Below are 24,315 nucleotides of genomic sequence, written 5' to 3'. Positions count from 1 at the left end.
CCTCCAAAGCCATTCTACTCATTTGGCTACTAGTGCCAAGCATATTTCTAAGCCCTGAAAATAAAATAATGAGAAAGATAGCTATCATTTCTGTCCATACAGGGTTACATTCTTGCTGACTAAATGAGCCTTGTCTTCCATAAAATAAATTAACAGATTCACTCAAATTTATAATAGTCTATTTTCAAGTAAATTGGGCTCAAGTTCTATAATTTTGTATTTGGTAAAGCACTACATGGAATTTATAAAAATGAACACACAATATGAATGACTTTTTAGTTATCTGGCCTATGAGGTAAAACAGGGAGAAAGCATCTCAAAAATACATCAAATTTAAATCTGAAAATAAACATTCCTTATTTCTGGAAATTTTCTTTAAAAATTCACTTGACAAAATAAATGAGTTTCAGTGGGATTAATTTACATTGCCTATATAACTAATGGTCCATGTTGCAATATTAAACAGATCTTGACTTCACAATTGTCTAATTCAATAAATATGTATTTCTCACCCATGCAATATCCATGGTAGTTTTGGTGATCCATCTTGATCATATAGTCACTGCTCTCTTTTGTAATTGTAATCTTGAGAGGTTTGTGAATTAAGATCATTTAAGGCCATGATAAGGACATTGATCTTATGCCAAATTCATGGAAAATCATCAAAATGTTAGAAACAGTAGACTATGTGTAACATCTGATTTCCATTTTTAAAAGATATTCTAGGCTTTCCTGTAAAAAATAATACAAAAGGATAAGAAAGGAATATAGGTTTTAAGTTATGGTATATATCATTTCTAGGCAAAGAGGATGTCAAAGGATATTTTTAAGGATTAGCCTTGGATGTGACTTAAATCACTTTTGCCCAATTCCCATCAGATGACCGTTAGCTTAAGGGCACTGTCCTAAAATTCTGTGTGGTGGTGATATGCAGTCTTGCTGAGAAAATAGAGCAATAAACACATAATATTGTTTCTGCCTCACAGTATTTGCAGTCAAAATCTTGGATGCAAAGGTTTCTTGTGTCTCAATAACTATTTTTTTCTGTTTGACTTAGCCTCAACCACTGCTTCAAACTCCTATAGTTTCTGAAAGCCCCCTCTCCATATGAGAATCAGTAAATCCTCCTACTGAAATTTATGCAATTGGTAACTATGAAATAGAGATTTGGGAAAGGGTAATTGCTACCAAAACTAGTTAATATGTTTTATTAATATTAAAGACTTCCCTTTGGCAGTTGAACAGATGGTGAAGAAGATAGAGCTAAATGACATAGATCGCAGAATTGACAGTATATTTGGAGGAGAGTTGAAATAAAGATTAGATATTGTCACCTTGGGAGAAAGTATATATTATGAAAAGAGCAGTAGAATCCTTTTATTAAAGTGACTGGTAGGGAAAGACAAAGCAGTAGGTTGATCGATAAATAGTCATTAGATAAGTATAAGTATAATAATGTATTTCATGAAGAAGCCAAAAAAAGGAGGGTGCTCAAAAGGAATCAGTTAATAATAATGGTAAATGTCACAGAGAGCTCCACATTGAACATGGGTGTGTTCCTTAGGCAATCAGTGGTGAATTCAGGAAAAGGGTTCTGATAGAAATTTTATAGCAGCATTATCAACAATAGCCAAACTATGGAAAGAGCACATTTGGGTTAAGTACTCAAATGAATGGATTCCCAGTTTTGCATGAGTTTAAGTACAGTATTCTTGATTCTGGTTAGGTGTTAGAGCCCCCTAAGGGAATTGTTTTTTTTAATTGCCTTACTATTGACCTCATTATTAACTAATTAAATATGAATCTTGAGGTTTACCCCACTATCAATTCAATAAGAATTTTGAGGTTGGGGCTGAATAATAGACATTTTAAAATGTTCTCCCGGAATGCCTATGTGGCCCAGTCATTTAAAGACCTGACTCTTGATTTCTGCTCAGGTCATGATCTCAGGGTCCAGATATTGAGCCCTCCATCTGGCTCTGCACTAGGCCTGGGGTCTGCTTGAGAGTCTCTCTCTCTCCTTCTTCCCCTCCCCACTGTGCTCATGCTCTCTCTCTCTCTCTAATAAGTAAATACATCTTTTTTTTTTAAAGATTTTATTTATTTATTTATAGAGACACAGAGAGAGAATGGGAGGCAGAGACATAGGGAGAGGGAGAAGCAGGCTCCATGCAGAGAGCCTGACGTGGGGCCGCAGGCGGCGCCAAACCGCTCTGCCACCGGGGCTGCCCTAAGTAAATACATCTTAAGAGGTAACATTCTCTAGATAATTCTAATGTTTAGTTTATGTTGAAACAAATTTGATAGAATTCAGAAGATTTGGAGGGAAACCATACCCTGAATAGTCTCACTTTTGAAATCAGAGTAGCATTAACATTTATCTTCTGAAAGTAAAAAGCATAAAGAGGAGTGGGGATTCAAGGAGAATGATAGAGGCCAAAAATGAGGTATCAAGAGGGATATGAATTTTAAAAAATAGAGGAACTGAGATAGTGGCTGCCTTTTCCCTGAAATTATAGCTGTCAAAGTGCAACTCCCTGGTCCTTTTCCTGGATCTACCGAATCAAAAACTCTGGGATGGGGGCCCAGCAATCAATGTCTCAAGGCCAGGAGGTAATGCCCACTCACGCTAAACTTTGAGAACTGCTGACCAAACCAATAATGAATGTCTGAATCATCCTTAGTTTCTAATCAAAACTCAACAAGAGGAAGGCCAGATTTGGCCATTTTCTTAGGGATTCAGGGGATATCTCACTATATATTTGCTGACATGGAAGAAGATGTGTACTTTGGGGTATTTTCCCTCTTCATAATGCTTTTAATTAAAATATAACATGTATACAGAAAAGTCATAACTTACAAGTATATAGCTTGATGAATTTTCACATAACCAATGTATCTTTGTTACTATCACTCATATCAAGAACAGAATATTACCAGAAAGTCAGGTATCTCTGGAATACTCCCTCCTAGTCACTATCCTCTACTTTCCTGAAAGTAAATACCCATTTGCTTTCTAGTGCCACAGATTATATTTACCTATTTTCAACTCCATACAATGGAATCTTACAATATATACTCTTCAACCAGTGTTCTTTATGAGATCCATTATATTTTTGCATAGTAGTAGTAGTTATTTTTTACAGATTGACAGTGATACATTATAATACTAAACCACTATTTACATATGATATCTTTGATGATCATTGTTTTCTTTTCCAGATTTGGTTGTTAGAAGTAATGCATCTATGAATATTCTTATAAATATATTTTGTTGCATGTCTGAGAAAATGCCCAGTAATGGGAACATTAAGTAATAAGACATGGATAGCTTTATTAGATTTCTGCCAGTGAGTTTTTCCAAATGGCTGTACTAATTTACAGAGCTACCAGGAGTACACAGGAATCATAGTTGTTTCAAAGTCCTGTTAAACTTTTATGTTATTAGTCTTTGTCATTTCATGAATTTGTTTATTTTAGAGAGTATATGTGAGAGAGCATGAGCTGGGAGAGAGGCAGATGGAGATGGAGATGGAGAGGGAGACGGAAAGTCAGGGAGCCGGATACAGCTCCATCCCAGGACCCCTGGGATCATGACTTGAGCTGAAGACAAACACTAATTAACTGCTTAGCTGACTGAGCTACCCAGGTGCCCCAAAGTCTTTGTCATTTTAAACATCTTTGTGGGTGTGTAGTAGAGAAAGGTAGTTTTCATTTAAATTTCAGTGATGACTAATATGTTGAGTATCATTCTTATATGTCCATGAGCAGTTGGTCCATACTTCATTGTGAGATGCCTGATCCAGTCTTTTCTCCATTTTTTATTAGCTGTTTGGCATTTCCTTAATGATTTTTAGAAGGTCTTTATATATTTTGGATGAACCCTCATCGGTTATGTGTAGTGGAAAGTATTTTCCACTATCTATCTTCTCTTAGAGAATATCATTCCTAATTTTAGTGTAGTGTACTGTATCTATTTAAGAAAATGTAGACCATCCTAAAGACAAGAAGATGTTGTCTTACATTTTGTTTCAGAGGCTCTACTATTTCACCTTTTATATTTAGATTAATGTACATCTGGTCTTGACTATAGTGTATGGATAGTTGATTGACCCAGTACCATTTAATGAAAAGATATTGTATTCCCAATGTTCTACAGTGGTGCCCCTGTCATAAATCAAGTGTTTAAATGAATGTGTATGTTTTCATGAAGACTTTATGCTGTTGCACTGGTTGACTGGACTGTGTTTACTTTTAATTCTTCATTGTTTTGATTAGTGTGGCTTTATGATGAACCTTAATGCTGCTTATTTAGCTTTATTTTCCTCTTCAAGTTTGTCTTAATTATGCTTAGATTTTTTTGCAATTCTAGATAAATTTAAAAATCAGGTTGTCAATTTACATACATGCATATACACATACATGCCAAAATTTTGATTGGGATTACATTAAAACTATAGATTAATCTGGGGAGTAACATTATTTTAGATTATCAATCTGAAAGCATAGAATTATCTATTTATATAGATCTGTATTTTCTCTCAAAAATACAAATAGAGCTTTGCTCAGGCTTTTCATGTTTTAGTATTTATTTTTAGTTCTAAATATTTGAAATTTTTCCCTATTAGAAATGATATTTTTAAATTTCAGTATCTAATTATTCACTACTGATATGTTTTTGTTTATTGCCAATGTATAAGTGGTCATGTTAAATTCACACATTAAGTCATATGCTTTATCTGGTGATTCTCTTGAATATTCTGCATATATAATTTTGTAAATAATTAAAGTTGCACTTTATTGAAGTTAAATGTGGAGAAAAATCTAAAACAACTCACTCCCACCTTGTAGGTGCTGAAGAGCAATAAGTACTTTCCAATTAAGCTCTCCTTTCAATTATGAAGCATTTACCATGCAACATATATTTTGTTCTTATAATTTATTTGTCAGTTTTTCTCATTTTTCTACTTAATTTTGACTTTGTGCTCCAATTACCATATTATTCCTCTGCTTTGGAATAAAGATACATTCCTTGTGATTCTCTTTCTATTCTTTCCAATAGATAGTTCAGAGATCAAATCCAATTTGATGATCAGTTCAAATAATTATATTTACTCATTTACTTATTTTATATTTAATTCAGTACATTCATATAAAACTCTAGTATATGTCAATATCTCTTTTAATAATATAGGTATTATGTAAACAAAAATAAATACCATCCCTGTCTTTATAGAATTTACAAATTAGAGGGAGGCTGAGATTTCAAATACCTGTGTGGAAAAGTCTTCAATCAGCATGTAGTCTCTAGGGTCACTGGGGGCACAATATCCTGATAACATAAGGAGAAAACAAGAGTATATATGATCTTGTGGGAAGTTTTCATAGGCAGATCTTGCCATGGTAGCTCATGCCACTGATTGTCTGTTCACCAGAATTCAGGTACATGACAAAACTAGATATAAGAAGCACTCAAACATTGCTTGAGCAACTGCCTCTAGTTACAAAAGCACATATGTGAAGATGGAACAAGGATTTTGGTGCTTAGCTAATTGTCTCTGTTATACCAGGATGCCAAAAACCCCTTGCCTCTTATGTGTGTGGGTTTTTAGTTTTTATCAAATTTGGATTTTTTTTCCCATTATATCTTCAGGTAGCTTTCTGTGCTTCTACTCTGCTCCACTAGCTTTTGGAACTTCAGCGTTACTCATGTCAGAATGGTTGATATTTTCCTACAGGGAATTTTTTTTTAAGTTCTGTTCTTTCTCCTTTATTTTGAATAGTTTCTATTGCTCTGCCTTCAAGTTTAATATGTTTTATTCTGTAGTATCCAATTTGCTACAAGTCCCGTTGAGCAATTATTTTCATTTAGAATAATACACATTTTGTTTCTTAAAATTTTATCTGATTATACTATATCTTACCTTTCTTCCTATGCTCACTGTGTTTTGTTTTGTTTTGTTTTGTTTTCTGTAAAGGGCATGTAATGAATATTTTAGACTTTGCATGGTATATATGGTCTCTGTCATATATTTATCTCTGATTCTAGTTTGTTTTTATCTATATTTATTTAAAATTATAAAAATCATGCTTAGCTCTTATGCAATACCAAAAAAAAAAAGCGTATAGGTCAGAAATAGCCTGATGTGTAGTTTGCCAACCCTTGCTTTAAATAGTAGAACAAAATTATAATAATTCCATCACCTCCATCATTTTTGTTTAGCATCTATTGAGTAGTAATTCTTTTGGTAATGGGTCATATTTTTCTGCTTCTTGCAGTTATATCATTTTTTACTAGATGGTGAACATTGTGAATTTGAAGAATTTATGTTATTGAATGTCTGGATTTACTTTTCTTCCTTTAAAAAATGTTGAGTTTTATCCTGATATAAAGTGAAGTTACATTTGGTTCAGATAGTGTCTTTTGAAGTTTGTTTTTACATTTTGTTAAGGCTCTTTCATGAGTAAATAAATTAATTAATTCCCTCAAAAAAATTTTTTTTTTGTTAAGGCAGTTCTAGGGTAAACTTTAGGGATTTTTTTCTTTTTCCTCTTTTACTCTAGGGATTACTTAGCCCCTTTAATGAAGTCATCCCTTAAGAAGTTTCTGCTGAATACTCTGGTTATTTAAAGAGAACTTTCCACCCTAACTGGAGGAATTTGCAATATACTCAACCCTGCATGCTCTCAATTGGAGTCATTCAGCACAAAGATCCTTGGTTTCTCTTTGACTGTCTATATGGAATTTCACCCTTTATGTGTATTTGCTCATATTGGAGCTCCCCCTCTGGAATCCTGTCTTACAACTATGAGCATATCTTGCTCCCTGAACACTATCTACTTAGCTTAGCGAGAACATCACGTTCTAATTAAAATCCCCATCTCTGGTCCTGAATGTGCTTCTAGATGAAAAGCCAGGCAATTATAGAGTTATCCTTCCTTTTGTCCTCTCCTTTTTCAGAATCACAATTCTGTATGGCCCTGGTGAAGTGTTAAAAAAGTTTTATTTTTCTCAGGTTTTAATTTTTTCTTAAGAAAAAAATGTAAATTTGCTCCTTGTTGCTGTGTCATGGATCCCTCTTGATTGAAAGATATTTCCTCCAAATATTTCAATAATTAAATTATCATTGAGTGAATGCTTTTTTTTTTTAATTTGGAGATTTTAAGCTGAATATGTAAAAAATATTTTTTTAAAAAATCCACTTATTGGTTAATTACTTTCCTCAAGATGTCAATTTACCTTCTCATTTTCTAAACATGTCTCTTAGAAGGGTAAATATAAATTAAGGTAAGATACTTGCTCCACAGCATATTTGAATATTTAGGAATACACCCTCAATACTGAGTGTCATTATGCTTAGCTTTCTTGCCCTTTCTATAAAGTGCTCACTTGGATGAATATGAATGTTTTTCTTCAAGTTGTTATAAATCTGATTCTCATATAAATTAATTTTATCTGTTTTGGTATGAAAGGAGCTAAAAGGACTGGACTGAGAAATGAAAATAAGGACCTTTGATTTTCTCCATAATCATCAAAAATTGACATCTCTTTTCCTTAAAACTTGGAACAGCATTATATGTTATGCCTTGAAAAACATAAAATAAAGCTACCAATCCAGAAGATGCACAATTTAAATACCCTGTTGCTCAGTTTTCTTCTCTATGAAAAAGAGTGTTTCTCCTTAAACATGAAGATGCATAAGGTTGAACTACAAAATATAAACAAAGATAGCTACAGAAACAGACCAGCTGCTTTGCATATATAATATAATTATATTGTAATATAAATATAATGATTAATGAATGTATTATTTAAATAGTTTATCTAATTAAGAGGTACAACACTGATGCCTATCTACAAAGAAACAAGGATCCCCATGTAGATGTCAGTTTTACTTGACTGCTAATGGAAGGTTGAGATTAAGCAAGGGAGAGTTGCCAAAAAAAATTTCCCGTGATATAGTCTGATATTGGATTGAGTGCTTAGCATCTGGAATTCACCAAGTGTACTCATTTTCTACAATTTACAGTTCATTTATCTTTTTTGATAAACAAGTCTATTTCCTGTAACCCCTAAGCTGTCACCCCTGTGCCCCATCCCTAAGCTATTTCAGAAGAAACTAATAGTAGGGCAGAACACAGTATGAGATCAATATCTGCAAAGATGGGCTACAGAAAACAGAAAACTGTTTTAAGTGTTTTTTTTTTTTTTTTTTTTTTTGATGCTGTCTCTCTCTCTCTCTCTCTCTTTTAACTGTCATGTTTTGGGGCAGTTCCAATTTACAAGATCTTAAATGAAATGTATGGTCTCATACCCTAACCAAAACAAAGTCTGGTATTTTCAGTATCTGAATGAGTGTCACAGAAATTAAAAGTAAGTAAAATAAATTCTAGGAAAAATTTATTTGTGGAAAAATATTGAATTTTATTCCTAACATTTGCTGTTAAATAAAACTAATTTTTATTTTATATGTGACTTTTCTCCCTGCTCCATAGGTAAGAGATTAAAGAAATTGTTTACCAAGTTTACATAAATTCAGTTAAAGTCAAAGTTATATCATAAAAGCCTTATTGTATTATAAACAAAGAAAATTAGGTTTAATAGAATTTTTAATTTAATAGCCATAGTTTTTATCAATAGATTTAGTGCATTAGGAATTTAAGAGAAAGTTGATAGTAGTTTCCCAAGACTATTGGAATAAGTCTCAAGTCAAAAAGAGTATTAAATAAAATGCTTATTTTTAAAAGACCACATTACCCTCATTGATTCTATTGGCTGAGTTGGTTGTTTTCTTCTTGTTTTATAATAGATTGACTCTGCCATCTTCTTAACATGAAAATTTCTATCACCCGGTTTATGTATATGTGCGTACATATACATATATTTTTAAAAGTAGAGTACAATCTTACAACCTACGAACTTAGAACAAGAGTATAGAAACCATCAACCTTCTTATTATCCACTATATTCTTTATATGATAAGTAACTACATTTTGAAGCCAAGACAACTTCTAGTTACCTACAAGAGAAACCGGAGATATTTAATCACATTGCTTTACTATGTAGATGAAAAAATATTCTTAAAAACAGGCCCAAGAGGAGTATTCTAAATTATTTTTTCATGATGCTATTTATTCAAAAGTTCTTACAAAGATCAAATTAATCTTTTGAAGATACTGAGATAAAAATACACTAAAACACCAGAAAACAAAAGATTGATACCTTGAAGAGGCAATAGAGCATGTAAAAATTTGCCTGAACTCTTGATTCAGCCCCCTAATCTAATCCTCTATTTTCTTATTCCTCTGTCAACTCCAAAGAGCTTCTAGAATGATATTTTCAGAACCCAAATCCAATCATGTTGTCTTTGTTGAAAACCCATCAATAACTTTCCGTTGCTCTAAAGAAATTCCATAAAGCTTATCAAAAAGGTTCTGCAAGGTCTAGCCCCTAGTTGCCCTTCCAAATGTATTTAGTACCACATAACCCCTCACTGTCTTGGCAACAGCACACAAACTTTCTTTCTGTTTGGAGAATGCCCATTTCCTCCAGTGAAAGTGTCCGTATACCTGCTCAGAACATATTTTCTTCTGTTTCTCATTTAGTTAATAATTACTATTCACCTTTCAGGTTTCTAATCTAAACTTTCAGATTCTAATCACTTCCTTGGAGAATCTGTGTTCTTAAGTTCCCTAACTAGTTCAAGCCCACATATATGACATCAGTACTAACTGCTCCTTATTTACAGTACCTGATAGAAATGTAACTTAGTGTTTCTTTTATCATTTGTTTAGAGCCTCACACTTTACTGGACAGAATGCTCAGTGAACGCAGCGATTACCCTAACTTTTGATCATGACTGTAGCCTGAGAGACTAACACAATTCCCTTCAGTACCTTATAAATATCAATGAATATGTTTTCAGCAGATGACCAAATGAATTCATTTTAAAATTCACAGAAAATTTGTACAAATAGCCAATATGATCCCATATGTGTCTGGAGTCTGTTAAGAAATTATTCTCTTGAACAAACTTTGTGACTCCTGTCCTTTCTGTGAATTGTTGGACAGAAGATCTTGCAGACAACACTAATCCAGCAGGCAAACCTTGTGGCCAAGACAGAGTAATGCTGAATGAACTCAAAGACCAACTTATTTTAACCAGTGACCAGGCAATGTTTAGCAGAGAAAGCACAGTGCTGGATTTTAGGGTTTCATGGCTTATTGTAATGTTGCCTTCTTTAGTTGATCCAACTGCATTATAAAGTAAAAATTTTAGTTTAGGTAATACATTCTACTACAACAGTCTATGATTATAGAAAATGTATTGGCTTTTATAAGTATTGTATTAAATCTAGGCCAAATCACATTACAAAGGTTATAGACAGCATTCAGGTCAGGTCACCTAACCAAACTGTTACATATCTAACACGACTTTTTTTTTAAAAGATTTTATTTATTTATTCATGAGAGATACAGAGAGAGAGAAATAGAGTCATAGGCAGAGGGAGAAGCAAGCTCCTCACAGGGACCCTGATGTGGGACTTGATGCCGGGACTTTGTAATCACACCCTGAGCCAAAGGCAAATGCTCAACCACTGAGCCACTCAGGCGTACCTCTAACATGTACTAAAAGCAAACTACCTTTTTCACAATTTTGTCAGATGCTGATTCTATGATAGATAGTGTCTGTAATAATAAAGAGGTAAGCAGGAGTGTTGAACAAAGAACTTGATATGAGAATTGGCAAGAATTTTGCTTTCAATGCTGGAAAATCTGTGTTCCCATCTTGTTTTCAAGTAGAAGTCACTCATACTTTTGGGTTGAAGTTATTTCGCTGTAAAATAAAAATTTCCCTGGAGAGAGGTATTCTATGAGTTGTGACCTATCTCATGTATCAGGAGTTTGGGTTTATTTCTTTCTTCTGTGAGCCCACATTGAGGAACTTCAAAGAAGCCATGCAGGGAAATTGATTTGTATGCTTTGGGGATGTAGTGTATTATTACAAACCACGGTTGAAACACTTAAATATTGATGGTAAAGCCAAAAGGCTGCAGTTGGGAACAAACTGCTTTTCCACAAGAGATAGAATAAATGAGGTATGTTTTCATTTGACTAAATGTAGGACTTTTTTGAGGGATTTGTGGTCTTGAACTCTCTTAGATCCTGTCCGAGAGGCCCACCTGGAAGGATAAGGAGACATAGTTGGAAGGAGGAAGTATGTTATTCTATATCCATATTGTAAGGGAGAAATGTAGGCAGCCAAACAGACAGACACATTCCCCCACAACAAGGGAACTGCGTGGGATACCTTTGAGGATCACATGAAAAAGTTCATGAGAAAAAAAAAAAAATCTTTCTTTAATCATCTGCCAAAAACTTTGGAAATGGTACCAAATTGGTGTCAGACAAGTAAAAGGATTCATGTTCCCTGATCCTTTCTACTTCCAGTTCCAGGAGGAATCACAGGATGCTCAATGAGTAGGGGTGATGAACAAAAATAGTAGAAGGGAAACAGGGAAGAAGAGCCCGCTTATCTCTGCAGTTCCTTCCCAAACTAGGGAGAGCAAAGAAACAACCCAATGAAGTAAATTATTTTGCGAGTACCCAAGACTGGGTATATTAATCAATGACTTGAGATTTTTTAATAAAAATGGATTTTATTTCTTTAATTTTAATGTTAACTGATATATATGTTTACCTGAGATTGGAGACACAGAAATAAGTAGCTCACAGAACTATGGTAGGTCACAGAACTGTGGTCTGAATAGGTTGTGTACTAGTTATACTACAAATATATGACAGTGTAACATTTTTTTTTTCCAAAGTACCACTCAATCCTGGTGTTGGTAGTGGGAAGACAAAGAGTAGAGGTAACTTGAGGTCAGGTATAGGGGACAGCAGGACATGTTTACCACAGTTAAAGTTAAGGTACTGAAGGAAGGCACTGTGTGTTCTGCCAAGAAAATTGTAGTAATATTTCCTCATAGTCTAGACAGGATCACAGTTCTTCTAATTACCTGAAAAACTTAAAAATAGAGGAAGGTCATGCAGCGAAAATAAGTATCATTTTTACAGTAGTGGGTGATAAAAGTTAAATATCTTTTAAGAGTAATGTACTTGTGCTTTAAATTTATGAGTTACAGAGTTAAATGGATAAAGAGTTATGGGAAGAAGCTAATGTTATTTAATGTATATAGTATAGTAATAATGTTGTACCTAGTACTAAAGCACTTTGCTATTCGTGGTCCATTATGGAGTTAAGCAGGATGTTGTCCATCTCTATTAAAGTTATGGTATATAAGTCATTACATAAAATAATATTTGGTGATATTAGAGCCAGATGTTTTCCTCTAACATTTGACTTTGATTGATGGAGTCTTCAGATGGCTCAAGAGAACAGCCTAAATCTTGAGACAATCTATTGCACAAGTAAACTAGTAACCAATTAACTTGACTATCCTAAGCAGTGTTATTATAAGAAAAATTTTATAGCTTCAATTTCTTTATTAAACAAAAAACTTTATCTTATACATTTCACACTAAACATAGATGGTCATGTATCCCCTCTGTTAGTGTACACTGTTGGCCAAAAGTAGACTTGTGGAGAACCTATGATCCCTGTTTGAGGATTGGGAACTAACTTAATAAAGTTAGTAAAATCTTATTTATAATATTATACATACATATATAAATGCCTAGCAAAATATATTTACGTTATTTGGTAGAGTTACAGGCAATACATTACCAAAGATACATTGATTAATTATATTCTTTCTCTCTAAAGTTTCCTAGGTAAGTGATGTACTTTTTTAAAGATTTCATTTATTTGAGAGAGTGAGAGCACATGTGCATGCAAGTGGGAGGAAGTGCAGATGGAGAGGAAGAGATAATCTCAAGCAGATTCCATGCCCAGTGTAGAGCTCACCCCAGAGCTCATCCCATTACCCTAAGATCATAACCTAAGCTGAAATCAAGAGTTGGACACCCAACCTGTGTCATCCAGGTGTCCCAGTGTATTTTTATTTAAAGTTTAATTTCACAAACACTTTCAATAGCTTTTGAAAAATGCCACTGAAAAATATTATATTTTCTCTTACATTGTTTATTTTGTACATACCTACATTAAAAAAATAAAAATGAGACACCTGGGTAGCTCAGTGGCTAAGGGTCTATCTTTGGCTCAGGTTGTGATCCCGGGGTCCTAGGATGGAGTCCTGCATCAGGAGCTTGCTTCTCCCTCTGCCTGTATCTCTGCCTCTATCTCTCATGAATAAACAAATAAAATCTTTAAAATAAATAAATAAATAAATTTCAAGCCCTACCATGAATGTGTACAAGGTAATAAAATATTTCCCATAATAGGCCTTAAGAATAATGCTGCTTTTGTTTTATTTACCTTATTACCTAATCAATGAAAAGAAAATCTTCATCTTATTATCCTGAGATCTAATAGGATTGTAGATTCTTACTTACTTTCATTTCTATTTCAACTAATGGTTATAAAGTTGTCAAAATATAATTTATATTTTTATATATGTGTTTAAAATGTTTTCACAGATGTCTCATTTTACTTAATCTTTATTAGTATAATATGCACTTGGTGTCACAACATTTGGGCTGCTGTTTTTATCCAAAAATGTTAACAGAGTTGCCTTACTTGCATTTTTCTTAATTACTTATGGCTGACCATCTTGTCCCTGTTTTAACAGCTGAAGATGCATGTGGAGGAACAATGAGAGGATCCAGTGGCATCATTTCAAGCCCTAGTTTTCCTAATGAGTACCATAACAATGCTGATTGCACTTGGACCATTGTAGCAGAGCCTGGGGACACGATCTCACTCATATTTACTGACTTCCAAATGGAAGAAAAGTATGATTACTTAGAAATAGAAGGTTCTGAACCACCTACAATATGGTAAGTAAATAGTTTCAATTCTAACCTAGCACTGATGTCATTGCCTGATGCTGACTGAAGGTCAAAGGACAGCTGTATAGGGGCCTTTAAAAGTTTAGTTATTTAAAAGAACTTATAGTTACAGGAAAATTGTAGGGGCAGCTATCAAAGCTGAGAGATATTTTTGAAGATAAGGGAACTAATATATTGAATTGGTTGGAATTCTGAAAGATTGAACTTTCCATCAGTATTTCATTATCTATCATTAAAAAGTAATGTGACTTAAGAACAACTTGTATAAAGAAAAAGAGTTGTTCCTAATGTAATCTATAGTTATGTTCTTAGCATGCTAGTCCATAGTTTGTGTTTCATTTCAAATTAATTGAATAGCCTGGGAAAAAAAAATTCCCTTTGTTTTCATAGCTAGACCTTTTACTTAATCTGTTATCTGAAGGCAAAAATTAAACAGTATGATCTTGGTTAGTATGATCTTTTGTTTGTTGTTGTTGTTTTTTTTTTTTTTAATGGACTTCAAGACATGGTCTCATGGTAACTGTAGAGTTTTCAGAACATGCTCTTAGGGTGTAATATTTTTAGAAGAAAATGTTTCATTATATTATTTTAAAAGTCTGATAGGATTAAAGTGTAAAATAGATTATGAATCAGTAATTGCGTAAAGAACGATGAGATTGTTATAATATAATTGGTAAACACTAGACTAGGAAGGTTTTTTCGAGCCATGAAAAGGATTTGATAAGGACTGAGGGACTTTACTAAAGTATTTTATCAAAAACAATTACATAAAGAGTTTTGAATTTGAATAAATTCAAATGAATTTATTGAATGATTATTTGAATTTTCAAATGATTTGAATTTTTAATTTTCAAATGATTATTCTTACTAAGTGCAAAAAAAGTGATTTGTAGTGGGGCTCAATTAGCTGTAGGAAGATCACTTAAGAGGTGGTTGCTATAATTCCAAGAAAAAAATCATGGCAGCCTAGATTAGAATGGTATTGATGGAGATAAAGAAGTGGAATAAATTAAGGGATATTGAGGGAAGAAGAATAATGAAAAGGACTCTATGGATTGAGGAGTGGTAAAGAAGGTGATGTTTAAGTAAAACATCATTTTCTGACTTGCACAAGTGGGTAAAGCTAGTAGAGATACTCACTGATTTGGAAATTATTGAAGGAAGGTGAAGTGTGAAGCTATGAATATTAAGAATTGTTTTGTATATATGGTTAGCTTGGAGTCACTTTGAAAGCTACCATTAAAGCTGGCTAATAGAAAACTATGCCTGCATGATTCAAGAGTTTTGCATCGAAGTATAACTGATTTGTTGTTGATATCTAAGGGAGTTGAACTAATAGGCATAAATAGTATTGGCTAGCTGGAGACAGGTTGTAATGAGAAGAAATGAGGGAAGTAGGACTGAGTCTGAGCACCAACAGCATATAGGTCCCAGGCTTAGAAGAATTATACAGCAAAGCATGCTGAGGAAGTGCATTTAGAGAGGCAGGAGGAATAAGGTATCACATAGACAAGAGAAAGGAAATGTGAAGAAAGAGGAAACAATATCATGGGCTGCTCCTGAGAGGATACAGAGTAAATTTTTTTAAGGCTGTATTTATAGTTGTCTTGGCTTTAGCCAAAGTACCACATGGGCCTGTCATCATAATATGTTCCTTTGAAAATAAGACAAAGTTACTCAGTACTATACCCACCTTTTTTGCTTGCTTGATTTCTCCTCTACCCTTAGGCTGTCAATACTCAGAGTTATATAACTTTAACTCTTCCCATGATAATTTCATGCCTGAATGCAATGAAACTCAGCAGAATTCTCGTTTAAAATGTTAGAGAATTCATAAACTCTTGTTTTAGAAATTGCTACTTCTAAAGTAATACATATGGGAGTCATATCGAGGTGGATGATAATGCCAGGAATTTTCCAATAATTATACTGTCTTTTGGTATGCAAGTGATTCCACTAAAAATCTAAGGTTTTAAACTCCAGATATATTTGATTACTAGATATAAAGAAGGAAATTAGAAAACAGTGCTTTATAGTGCCTATTTCTTTGTTACCACTGAGCTCTAGAAACTAAAACATATGGTTTAGAAACTAACACATTTACTCTGGGGATCATAATATTCCCATTTATGTTCAGGTGGTCACTCCCTTTTCAGATTGTGCATTCTTAGTAGAGATTTGCATATTTCTATATGAATATCTATTTGTATGTTTCTGAGTTTCTAGAACACTGTAGCTTGTCCAGTGATAGCATCAGATCCACACATTGCTCTTCTCTGCTTTTTCTAATTAAATTTACTTATTTCCCTCTTCTTCAGGGAGAAAACAGAAATTTGTTGCCCTACTGTTTTTTAAAATTAGTGTTACAGTAAATGTTTAGGCAGACTTGTCAGAATCCTGATTATATGTGTAATATAACATCAACAAGTTCATTTAGCACTTTTCAAGAAAGTGATACAAATGCCCAAGCTTTATTAGATTTCTATAAATGCCAGTTTAAAGATACATAGTGTTGGGCAGCCCAGGTGGCTCAGCGGTTTAGCGCCACCTTCAGCCCAGGGCCTGATCCTGAAGGCCCCGGGATCGAGTCCCACTTTGGGCTCCTTGCATGGAGCCTGCTTCTCTCTCTGCCTGTGTCTCTGCCTCTCTCTCTCTCTCTCTCTCTGTGTCTTTCATGAATAAAGTAAAATCTTAAAAACTTCCTAAAAAAAAAAGATACATAGTGTCTGTAAATTAATAATATTGCATATGGCCACTTCAGTATAAGAAAGCAGTGTTCCTTTAAATTGCATTAGTTATAGAATTGATGTATAAAGTGATCTGTGACTAATTAACATAAAAATTTAAGTCTAATTCTGGCCCTCTAATTCCTTTAATATTCTCATGTCTAAGATATGGTCATCAAAGTGAAAAATTATATTTCAGGTGGTATTACATTGGTTCTTCCTATGCATTGCTCATATAATATTTTCAACTCATAATATAATTCAAAAGATAAATATGAATAAAGGAGACATTCACATTCTTTTCATTAAGATTACAAATGGTTCCTTTGACTTCAGATCCCTCATTGAAGGACTGGGGACTTGCCATTGGCTGCTGTATATTAAATTTTGTTCCTGAAGTTCAGGCAGTGAGACAAGCTTTATGTAGCCTGTGTTTGACTTTGACAACATAGACTAGGCCAGCCCAATGATTGTGCTGCACAGAGAGTACTATCAGCAAATGCGTTTCTTGCAAGCTGTATATGTTAAATCAGTAGTTGTGGTTTGTTGAACACCAGTCAGCAGCACCACTGCATGATCCACCAGAATGTAGTGAATCCAGTCATATATTACTGAATGATAAAAGTTTATGAGACCTTGTCAATGTCATCTGATTCCATTGCAGTGAAATGAAAAATGACAAAGCACAGAGAAACTTAAGTTCAAGTTTCAGCTTTGACTGTTTGTTGGTAGATGAAACTGGGTAAGTTATGTCACTTGCTTAGAGCTCAGGATCCTCATCTACAACATCCAGAGCCTCTCTCAACTCCAGTATTGTTTGGCATCACATGCTTAGGTGCTACAACAGGGGCAATGAGGTGGGAGTTAATTAGATATTGCTTTATTAACAAAGCCTTGGTTGGAGAGTGTTTAGATACTCTTTAAAATTATTTCCAAACTTAATCTCTTTGGGTTCTTACTAGACTATCACTCATTCAGTGTTCATTCAGAAATTACTTATTGGGTATCCACTGCATAGCACGCATTGTTCTAAGGGCATCAGCAAACAAAGCAGTGGAGGGGCTTGCTCCTGCAGAATTTATGCTCTATCAGGAGGAATTGACAATAAGCAATAAACAATATAAGGAAGTTGATGACACACTCTGTCTAGAGAGTGATAAGAAAGGAAAGGTGAGATAGGGTAAGAGAGATCAGGAAATCAACTGTGGGGTGTTGGAGGTTACCTCAATTGAGAAGTTGAGATTTGAGCAGTCTTAAAGGAAGTAAGGGGGTTAGCCAAGCAGAAATCTCAGCAATAAACATCCCAGACAGAAATATGTTTAGAGCAAAATACATAATCCAGAGTGGAGCTCATTGTGCTAAAGGAATAGCTAGTAGGTCATTGTGGGTACAAAAGAATTACATGAGTGAACATGGTAGAGAAGAAAAATAATTAATGGAACCCAGAACAAGACCCATATTTGGCTTTTTAGTCTAAGTGAAATGGGGAGTCATTAAAGGATTTTGAGTACCCTAAAGACTAGATTTATTTTTTAAAGGATCATTCTGGCTGCTATGTAGGGGACAAACTATAGGAAAGAAAGATAGAAAAATATACAGTATTTGCAGTAAGCTAGGTAAGATACTATAATTGTTAGGATTATGAAATGTCAGTGGAGGTGATGAAAATTGTTACATTTTCAAGACAAGTTAGGGCAATTTCCTAACTGATGAGATGTATAGTTCAAGAAAAAGAAGAAGCAACAACAACTCTAAGAAGCAAGGATATCTCTAAGGTTTCCGAAGACCTGACAGGATGCAATATCCACTGATATTGGGAAGGCTTTTGATAAAACTTTTTTGGAGAGATGATATGGAACTGAATTCTGGACATGTTGTTTGAGATGGCCAATAAGCATTCTGAAGAAGATTTCAAGGAGTCAGTTGGGTATCCAAAGTTCTTTTTTTTAAAAAAGATTTTATTTATTTATTCATAAGAGACACACAGAGAGAGGCAGAGACACAGACAGAAGGAGAGACAGGTTCCCAGCAGGCAGTCTGATGCAAGACGGGATCCCAAGAACCTGGGATCATAGCCTGAGCCAAAGGCAGATGCTCAACCACTAGCCACCCAGGTGCCCTGGATATACAAGTATTAGTTCAGAATTGAAGGTGTGGGATCGAGACCTAAATTTAGAAGTTTAGAATCAGAAGTGATTGTTAAAAGAAGAAAGGAAAAAGAAAAAGAAAACGAAGAAAAGAAAAGGCTAAAAACTGTTCTGGAATGTGACGAAACTCAGGAAAACTGGGAATAACAAGCAAAAGCATTTGAAGAGGAGAGCTGATGAGATAGGAGGAGTACCAGGAGAGTTTGGTTCCCTGGAAGCCCAAGAACAGAAACATAAGAAGAAGCAACTGATCAGTTGTGTCAAATTTGATAATCAGCTAATAAGATGAGCTCCAAAATTGATAATTGGATTTCATAATATGGAGGTCATTGATTACATAATGAAAGGAGTTTTGTGGTTGACTATTTTATTGAAGTGGCTATAAGAAAGTATTAGAGAAGAGAAATTTCATTAGATTAGTAAAAATAAGCCTTTAGTGTTGCTTTTACAAACAAAGGTGAGCAAAGAAATAGGACTAAAGGAGGAAATAGAGTTGAAAGAGTATTTTTATTTTTTTTATTTTTGGTTTGTTGTTACTTGAAAGAAGTAAAATGATATGTTTATGATAATGGGAATGACCCTTAGAGTGCCAAAAAAAAAAAAATGATGATGGAGAGAGTGGAGAGAATTGATGGAGGAAAAAGAAGTGGAGATTATGAAATTAATCCTCCCTTTGAAAGATCTGATTGTGAAGGGAAGGAAAAGGGAAAGATCACAGTCACTAGAGAAGCAGATAAAGAAAATGAAAATGGGGATCCCTGGGTGGCGCAGTGGTTTAGCGCCTGCCTTTGGCCCAGGGCGCGATCCTGGAGTCCCGGGATCGAATCCCACGTCGGGCTCCCGGTGCATGGAGCCTGCTTCTCCCTCTGCCTGTGTCTCTGCCTCTCTCTCTCTCTCTCTCTCTCTCTCTCTCTGTGACTATCATAAATAATAAATAAATAAATAAATAAATAAATAAAATGAAAATGAAAGTGAAAATGAATAGATCAGGTTGGGGATTAATCCATGACAGAGGTTTTATGAGAGAGAAATTAAATCAATTTGGAAACTCCACATATTGAAATAAAAGAGCAAAGGATCATTATCAAAGATTGGAACCAAGAGGAATGAGTGACTAAATATCTCAGATGTAATAAAGAATTCTATAATAATTGTAATTTTTCAGATTAGATGACAGAAAAGACATAATGATGGAAAAGTCAGGAAGACAAGTTAATTGTAAGCTGGAACCAGAGGAGAAATGAGTTTTTCTCGTAAGGTGTAGGGTTGAAGGTTAAGCAGGATTCCAACAGAACATATCTCTATCTCCCCATAAATTGGAAATGTGTAACTTAATTATGACATAAATTATAACTTAATATACTATAATATATTATATATCACTTAATATCATATACAACAAAATTTAATTTAATATTAATGTTTCTTAATTATACCTTAATTATCAGATGGTTTTAGATAGGAATAAGATTTAGAACTCATAAAAATGAAATATTGGTTAAATTCAGGGGAAATTTATATGATGTATATTATATGTGTATATTTTTATATGTATGCTAATATTCCACATTTAGTGGTACTTCTCAAATGGTGTTTTTGTAATATGTATATCAGAGTTGCCTATGGTGTTTGTTAAAGTGCAGATTTCCCAGCTCCCACACAAACCTGGTGATTTACATTCTGTAGGCACAGAATCAGGAAATCTATAAAGGACGACTCCAATGCATTGCTATAGAAATTAAAGCAATATGTTTAGTTTAACCAATATTATAACTGTGTCATATAACCTTCCTGTGAGCATCTCACAGAGCCAAAATATTTCTAACCACTCAAAAATTTGAAGGACAAATTAACATGGTATATCAAACTAATAAAGCTAATTATATAATATATACACATATGTATTTGGTATACACATATGTAATGAATAGCACAAAGATTGTGCTAGTGGATAAATAAATTGTCTAACTAAACAGGATGAGTTAACCAAAGGAAAGTGACAGTTAAGTTTTATTATGTAAAAATAAATATCGCAGATACTAATCCTATCAGGTGCTCCTGTTTACTCCCTTCTGACAATTATTAGCCTAAAACATGCAGTGAAGCTCTGGTTCTGCATATTACTACTTATCCACAGGGGTTTAAGTAACTTGATTAATATCTATTATGATTCTATAATTTTGGACTCTCTTTTTATTGCAGTAAGAACATTTAACATGAGATAGTTCCTCTCAACAAAATTTTAAGTTTATGATATAGCATTGTTAACTATAGGCACAGTGTTATACAACAGATCTTAGAACTTATCCATCCTGCATAACTGAAACTTTATACTTGTTGAATAGCAACTCCTCCTCCTTTCTCCCTCCCTCATCCCCTGGAAAATATCATTCTATAATCTGCTTCTATGAATTTAACAGTTTTAGATAGTTCATGTAAGTAGAATTATGCAGAACTTGTCCTTCTGTCACTGTTTTATTTCATTTAGCAGAATGTCCTCAAGGTTCATACATGTTGTCCATGTTTGTATATATAATAACCACATTTTCCTTATCTATTGTTCCGTCAAATTTGCTTCTTTTTAGGAAAATTAAATAGGACATTCATAAAAGGATAAGATACTGGAGCCAGAAGGGATTTTAAGGATTCAGCTGCCCTGTTTTCCTCTTAGAGGGAGATGAGCTCAATGTGTATTCTGAATATTCAAAGTGACAATTGAGGTCCTCAAATACTTGCTCCAGTGTACTTTTTAGTAAAATACCTCTTATTATGCATACAACTAGGCTTTAAATATATATTATATATATTTAAATATATATCTAAATATTATATATTATATATATTATATATATCTTATTATATATATCTAAATATATATATACACACGAAAAGTATATCAGTAAAATATTTTAAAAACCTGAGATTTTGACATATAAATATTATAGTATATATTACTGGTTTTAAATATATCCTGAAGTTGTTATTTTAGATCTGTTTTATGCTTAAACATAATTTTACTCTAAAGATTTAGAAATTATACTAGATATCTGAGAATGCTTAGTATGTATAATCTACGATTTTAGTGCCTTTAAATATATATATTTTTTGCCTTAAGGAGGACCCATTTGGCAATGTAGCAGGAAGAGGGGATGTGTGTAAATCTTGATTATCCATAAAAAAAGAATTATCATAGGACCTACAACAAAATTATAATATATGAAACAAAAAATAACACAAATATAAGATGATTACTGAGAAACATTTTCAAAGGTTTTTAACAAGACCAGGTCCATTTAAATGGTATTTAAATGGTATTTCATCTTTGATTGATTAAGGTCCAAAACCCTCATTTGTTAAATGTACCCCACATCTTAGACATATAAGCAATTATATACATAAAATAAAATATGTAGCTTTCATTTACACATTTATTTATGACTAATTTGAGGTTATCTTTCTAATTATTGATGTAGGGATGGAAAATCATTTAGTGCTGTTTTTATAGCTTTAAAAATCAGACCTTACATTCATAGTTACATCTTTATTAAATAACTTGCATTTTCAAAGTATTCCTGCATCCACAGAAGTAAACAAGTGCCTATTCTGCTTTTAAATTTAAGATATTCAACAAAATAAAATATTATAATTATTAAATTCATTAATTAAAGATGTGTTTTAACTTCAAAGGGAAAAGAATGTCTGATTCCACAGTTTTTATTTTGTGTGATTTTTTCATAAAGACTGTAAAACTGTACAAATTTCTAAAGTTAAACTAGAACCTGAGTATATGAAATTTAGACTAATTTCATTAATCATATTTAATCCGTGGAAATCAAGCACAATCTTGTCTCTGTTATTTGTGAGGAACTCCTAGTATATGCTTTTCATTATCCCTTGCTTTCCTTACCTCCTCTCTCTAATAAAGAACTCCTATGAATTTACCCAGGGTGACTACAACTCTGAAACTCCAAACTTCATTATTCTTGCTTACTGTCATCATCTGTTTTTTTTTTTTTTTTTTTTGTATCACTGAAAATTCTAGTGCTTGTCATATTCATTTCATAATTTATTAACCTGTAACTTAGTCTTAGCCAGGAGGCAACATCACTCCATTTTGACAAGAGAAAAGTGCGAAGCAACAGATATATCAGTGTTTACCTTTGTATGGAAGAAATGGAGATATGCTCTTTCTAGTGGTTTCTATTTTATCCCTGATGATAAAGGTCATCTGCTGAAAGTGAGAGGAGGTGATAGTTTAGGATATTTAGGAGAGTGGGATCATTTAAAATATCTTCTGTAGAAAGTGGTAAAACAGAACAACAACAAAAAAACCCCAACAACCAGGGTTTTTTTTTAAATATTTATTTATTCATTCATGAGAGACACACACAGAGAGAGAAAGGCAGAAACACAGACAGAGAGAGAAGCAGGCTCCCTGCAGGGAGCCCCATGTGGAACTTCACACCCTGAGTCAAAGGTAGATACTCAACTGCTGAGCCACTCAGGCTCCTGAACTAGGGAAACAGAAGGATTGCTGGATGGTGTTTTGGATTCAGTTAGAATTTTACAAGATGAATTTGAAGTGTCAACAATTGATGAATTTGAATATTTTTATAACACTATCTAGCAACTTAGATCCAAGTATAAAAAGATATGAAGTGTCATTGCTGGCTCATGCAATGTTAGGGCAGAAGAAAAGGGGGTTAAAGGTATTGACAGAGCACAGCCTGGAGAGGGAAAGAAGTGACTTCCAATGGAGTTTGCCTCATTCATTCATTCAAGTAGAGTTGACATACAATGTTTCATTGGTTTCAGGTGTACAACATAGAGTTTCAACACTTCTGTACATTATATATCAAAACCACAATAAAATACCACCTTACAACCTGTCATAATGGCCAAAATTAAAAAGATAAGAAATAACGAGTCTTGGTGAGGATGTGGAGAAAAAGGAAACCTCGTGCACTCTTGGTGGCAGTGTAAATTGGTACAGCTACTGTGGAAAAAAGTCTGGAGTTCCTCAAGAAATTAAAAAGTTCCATATGATCTGATAATTCCACCACTAAGTATTTACTCAAAGAAAATATCCATAAGTTTTATTTCTTAGTAAAAGCCATTTATTCCTAACAGCTTATATAAAAAGGAACAAATACTAATTGAAAATCAAAATCTGTGAAATAGAACATAAGGTTTTAATGATACGTAGGTTATCATATGTAGGGCATATATATTTCTAAACACAAATGTGTGTTTCTAAAACACAAATAGCTTTGACTGAGTTTTTTAAAATAAACTTTGAAATATGCTAAATTTCTTCATTTTAACAGGAATGATTTCATTCTAGTTAAATAAGGTAAAATCTAATTCTTGAGTTAGTTTCTACTTTTGAAAGTTATGTAATTATCTTCATCCTCTAACATAATTTTCATAAAAGTATCCCTTGTCTAACTTGACTAATTTTCCTTGTACAGCAAATGACTTTTTGTCCCACAAAAACTCTTAATGGAAA

The 24,315-nt window shown here is 33.5% G+C and overlaps 1 protein-coding gene across 2 annotated transcripts in view; it reads left to right on the top strand.

Moving 5' to 3' along the window:
- CSMD3 (CUB and Sushi multiple domains 3) overlaps positions 1-24,315 on the top strand; it is a 1,311,859-nt gene that overhangs the window by 326,485 nt on the left and 961,059 nt on the right. For both annotated transcript variants that reach the window (XM_038555367.1, XM_038555366.1), the window contains exon 5: positions 13,714-13,921. In XM_038555367.1, coding sequence (XP_038411295.1) covers positions 13,714-13,921 — 208 coding nt within the window. The remainder of the gene's footprint in view (positions 1-13,713; positions 13,922-24,315) is intronic.

Source organism: Canis lupus, chromosome 13 (genome assembly GCF_011100685.1).
Source record: "Canis lupus familiaris isolate Mischka breed German Shepherd chromosome 13, alternate assembly UU_Cfam_GSD_1.0, whole genome shotgun sequence".
Lineage (NCBI taxonomy): Eukaryota > Metazoa > Chordata > Mammalia > Carnivora > Canidae > Canis > Canis lupus.
Note: the sequence above shows the minus strand (reverse complement) of the source record. Positions and strands in the feature narration are given on the sequence as shown.